The sequence below is a fragment of the Oncorhynchus clarkii genome, chromosome 19, assembly GCF_045791955.1.
Source record: "Oncorhynchus clarkii lewisi isolate Uvic-CL-2024 chromosome 19, UVic_Ocla_1.0, whole genome shotgun sequence".
In the NCBI taxonomy this organism is placed as follows: Eukaryota; Metazoa; Chordata; class Actinopteri; order Salmoniformes; family Salmonidae; genus Oncorhynchus; species Oncorhynchus clarkii.
The window spans coordinates 22,315,239-22,319,714 of NC_092165.1; the positions used below are offsets into that span (position 1 = coordinate 22,315,239).

A 4,476-nucleotide genomic window follows, 5' to 3' on the forward strand; every position below is an offset into this window, starting at 1 on the left:
AATGCTGTTCATCGACTACAGCTCAGCATTTAACACCATAGTACCCTCCAAACTCGTCATCAAGCTCGAGACCCTGGGTCTCGAACACGCCCTGTGCAACTGGGTACTGGACTTCCTGACGGGCCGCCCCCAGGTGGTGAGGGTAGGTAACAACATCTCCACCCCGCTGATCCTCAACACTGGGGCCCCACAAGGGTGCGTTCTGAGCCCTCTCCTGTACTCCCTGTTCACCCACGACTGCGTGGCCACGCACGCCTCCAACTCAATCATCAAGTTTGCGGACGACACTACAGTGGTAGGCTTGATTACCAACAACGACGAGACGGCCTACAGGGAGGAGGTGAGGGCCCTCGGAGTGTGGTGTCAGGAAAATAACCTCACACTCAATGTCAACAAAACTAAGGAGATGATTGTGGACTTCAGGAAACAGCAGAGGGAACACCACCCTATCCACATCACAGACAAACTGAATTGGTCCACCCACACAGACAGCATCGTGAAGAAGGCGCAGCAGCGCCTCTTCAACCTCAGGAGGCTGAAGTAATTCTGCTTGTCACCAAAAGCACTCACAAACTTCTACAGATGCACAATCGAGAGCATCCTGTCGGGCTGTATCACCGCCTGGTACGGCAACTGCTCCGCCCACAACCGTATGGCTCTCCAGAGGGTAGTGAGGTCTGCACAACGCATCACCGGGGGCAAACTACCTGCCCTTCAGGACACCTACACCACCCGATGTCACAGGAAGGCCATAAAGATCATAAAAAACAACAACCACCCGAGCCACTGCCTGTTCACCCCGCTATCATCCAGAAGGCGAGGTCAGTACAGGTGCATCAAAGCTGGGACCGAGAGACTGAAAAACAGCTTCTATCTCAAGGCCATCAGACTGTTAAACAGCCACCACTAACATTGAGTGGCTGCTTCCAAAACAGTGACTCAACTCCAGCCACTTTAATAATGGGAATTGATGTAAAATATATCACTAGCCACTTTAAACAATGCTACTTAATATAATGTTTACATACCCTACATTATTCATATCATATGTATACATATATACTGTACTCTATATCATCTACTGTATTTTTATGTAATACATGTATCACTAGCCACTTTAAACTATGCCACTTTGTTTACATACCCTACATTACTCATCTCATATGTATATACTGTACTGCATCTTGCCTATGCCGCTCTGTACCATCACTCATTCATATATCTTTATGTACATATTCTTTATCCCTTTACACTTGTGTGTATAAGGTAGTAGTTTTGGAATTGTTAGTTAGATTACTTGTTGGTTATTACTGCATTGTCGGAACTAGAAGCACAAGCATTTCGCTACACTCGCATTAACATCTGCTAACCATGTGTAAGTGACAAATACATTTGATTTGATTTGATTTACTGCAATCAACAGCGGAGGAGGGAAGTGCACACAGGTGGCTGGCGGGAAAGGCAAACAGCCTATGCATCACGCCAATAGGGTTAACTCACGCGAATAGGGTTTACTCACTTTGTGTGAATTGTAATGTGGCTCATATAGCAAACATTCCTAAACTGACCCCTCCGAACAGAAAAGGCGCATCCCACTCTGACACCAAAGTAGCAAACAGCAGGGTAGGAAAGCAAACCACGTAAACTGACGTGAAAGGCAAACACCCTACAGCAGGGAATTATAACATGGCTCGTTTAGCAAAGGATGAAGTGTTGATGTTGCCACTTTGCACCACTAGATGTCCATCTGTATCAAGTTTCTCAGTCACCCCAAAAATAAGTGGTCAGCTAAGAAAGTTTCCTTTACATCCCATTTCATTTAATTAAGCAATTCGTTTTGTGCAATTAATTCTTACAATAAGATAACTGTCCCCCCCCCCGACCTTTCAGTCGTTCATACATTCATATTTTTTGTTAAGACAAGGATACCAAAAGCATAAAAAATTCTGAGCCATTTTGTTTTCTGTGTGCCAACAGCCCGATTTGCCACTCACAACCAATGGAGGCCAGTGGTGGGAGAAATGAGGAGGACAGGCTCATGGCTGGAATGATGATCTGTGCATGTTCAATGTGTATTTACTGTATTTCTTTGAAGAAATGTAAAAGTTTCACAGGAAGGAGATATGTTCTTATTTGACCTTCCATCTCCCGTACCTGGAGTGGGCACGCTTGTTTTTACAAGAGGCTACACACCCTATAGTTTAGCATCCTAAATTATATTGACTCAAGTATGTAAGGGGGAGGAGGAAGATGACTCGAGTCTGTAAGGGGAAGGAGGAAGAAGAAGAAAGACTGTGTACGTGCCTGCGTGTGTGTGTTTATGTGTGTGTGTGTGTGTGTGTGTGTGTGTGTGTGTGTGTGTGTGTGTGTGTGTGTGTGTGTGTGTGTGTGTGTGTGTGTGTGTGTGTGTGTGTGTGTGTGTGTATTCAGCATCCGGCACCAATACATGAAGCGAGTTGCCTGGAAGGAAGTGAAGCAATCATGTTAATTGGCATTTTAATCCGTATTCAATTCATACAATAAATTCTACATTTAATTAACACAGTACAGGAATACAGCTTTATATCATTGCAACCATAAGAGCACTATAAATATTATCCGCAAAATATTACCTTTTGTGGATCACAATGATTTCCTAATATGGGATTTCTCTTAAAACACAAGGAACTTCAGTAATAAGTAGGGCAAAATATATAATCTGTTGCCAACCTTTTACTTCTACGACAAGGAGATTTCCAGCCCTTACAGACAGTTTATGATTTATGGTAATAACAGGTGCTGCAGTGACACTCTGTGTGATTCGTCACAGGTTAGCCATCCTTAGTGGTGACCTGAGAGAGGAGAACGAGAGAAAGAATCAAGTGAAAGATAGATGGTTTAAAATAAAAACATTCAGGATAATTTGAGTTGTTGTTAAATTATACGTTTAGATATCATGTGCATTATACTAGGAATGTTGTCGTGTCAGATGATCAAACTGGGTAGCAGAGAATATCAATCCCAACTACCTACTAGCTAAATATTGTCTTACCCTTTCCCCTTCTTTTGCAACGCAGCATGTGGCTTCAGAGGTGATGTTCTTGGGGACCAGCATGGTTTGCTTTGACCGTAGTGGGGTTGGATAAACTCTGGAGAAGCAGCAACCTGTACACTGCATGATGTTGGGGAATATTGTGTTCGGTTTCAGTGTGCATTCCTCACAACCCACTGTGAAGATAATGAAGACATAAATTAATTGAGAATCTATTGAATAGTATGATTTTAAGCTGCACCATGCATCACCAATCTCTTCCTTGTGGCTCTCTTCCACAGTTTGGGAAGAAGGAGGTAATATAGCAATTTATATTCTCTCGCTATAATGACAACAGAACAACTCACTGGTCATTGTGTTTCCAGAACACATAAACCATCAACAAAAAGAGTTCTTGTAACGTAAAACTTACTGTTTGTCTTGTCGCTGCTTGGGTAAGAGTCTGCGATGAATAGAAGTATGGACAGGATGAGGGATACTCCAGTGGATTTCAACAAGCACATTTTAGTGACAGGTGGCAATATCCTGACAGGAAACATGAACAAAATCATTCAAAACCAGCCTTATTCATCTTAAAAGTTGAAAACTAATGAACACAAAAGACAGCAGTGAAACACTACATTGGAAACACAACATAGTGAATGGAAAAAGCATTAACTGTGTATGTTCCTCTTGGTGGAAGCCTGTTCAGTGTTCAGTGTAGACCCTACTTCTTCCTCCATGAACTTTTATACCGCTGTCTCTCTGCCCATGTGCTTGACCGGGATTAGGTAAACCCCTACAACCTTATCAGTGATATCTGTGAGCATTGGCCACTTGGCTACCTGCTCTAATCTTTTAAATGAAAAAAGGAACTGCACACGCAGTCGAAAGTCAAAACACACTTCCATCCTGACAATGGATGGAAGCTTCTAACCCCTTAAACAGGTGCGATGTTGCTAGGTAACTGCTGTTCTGTCGTGCGGAAGACGAGGCAGGATCATTAGTTCATTAGTTTAACTTATGCTCATGGTCCTTTGCCTTGTAAATCAATACATCTAAAGACATTTTTAAAACGTTGAATATCTGATTCATCTTTCCATGCTGGATTATAACCCCCCCAAAATAAGTAAAAATGTAAACTACACAAAAAAGTTAAAGATTTTCCATTAAATAAATGGTGTTTCTTATATAAACCAGGGGGACTAGTCCCTAGCCATGCTTTATTATCATCTGGGGCAGTGCTAAGATCAGTGAAAGCAAAGAATACGGTACATGAAATAATGCTATCCTCTCAGAGAACCAAACAGATAGCCAAAAGTATGTGGACACCCCTTCAAATTAGTGGAATCGGCTACTTTAGCCACACCCGTTGCTGACAGGAGTATAAAATCGAGCACACCTCCATGCAATCTCCATAGACAAACATTGGCAGTAGAATGACCTTACTGAAGAACTCAGTGACT

At 42.5% G+C, this 4,476-nt stretch overlaps 1 protein-coding gene across 1 annotated transcript; it reads right to left on the reverse strand.

The window, feature by feature from the left end:
* Nucleotides 1-2,810: 2,810 nt before the first annotated feature.
* Nucleotides 2,811-3,753, reverse strand: LOC139374168 (glycoprotein hormones alpha chain 2-like). Its single transcript, XM_071115180.1, has 4 exons — nt 3,692-3,753; nt 3,444-3,559; nt 3,032-3,207; nt 2,811-2,831 (listed from the first exon to the last, which is right to left on the reverse strand). Exons 1-4 carry the CDS (start codon nt 3,751-3,753, stop codon nt 2,811-2,813), a joined length of 375 nt encoding a protein of 124 aa, XP_070971281.1.
* Nucleotides 3,754-4,476: the final 723 nt, after the last annotated feature.

Excerpts from the sequence above, each read along its gene's own strand:
- LOC139374168 (XM_071115180.1), bottom strand. The coding sequence starts at position 3,753 with ATGGAGGAAGAAGTAGGGTCTACACTGAACACTGAACAGGCTTCCACC. Across the intron at positions 3,208-3,443 it reads AAGCAGCGACAAGACAAACA|TGGGTTGTGAGGAATGCACA; the intron begins GTAAGTTTTACG and ends TTATCTTCACAG. Across the intron at positions 2,832-3,031 it reads TTGCAAAAGAAGGGGAAAGG|GTCACCACTAAGGATGGCTA; the intron begins GTAAGACAATAT and ends CTCCTCTCTCAG.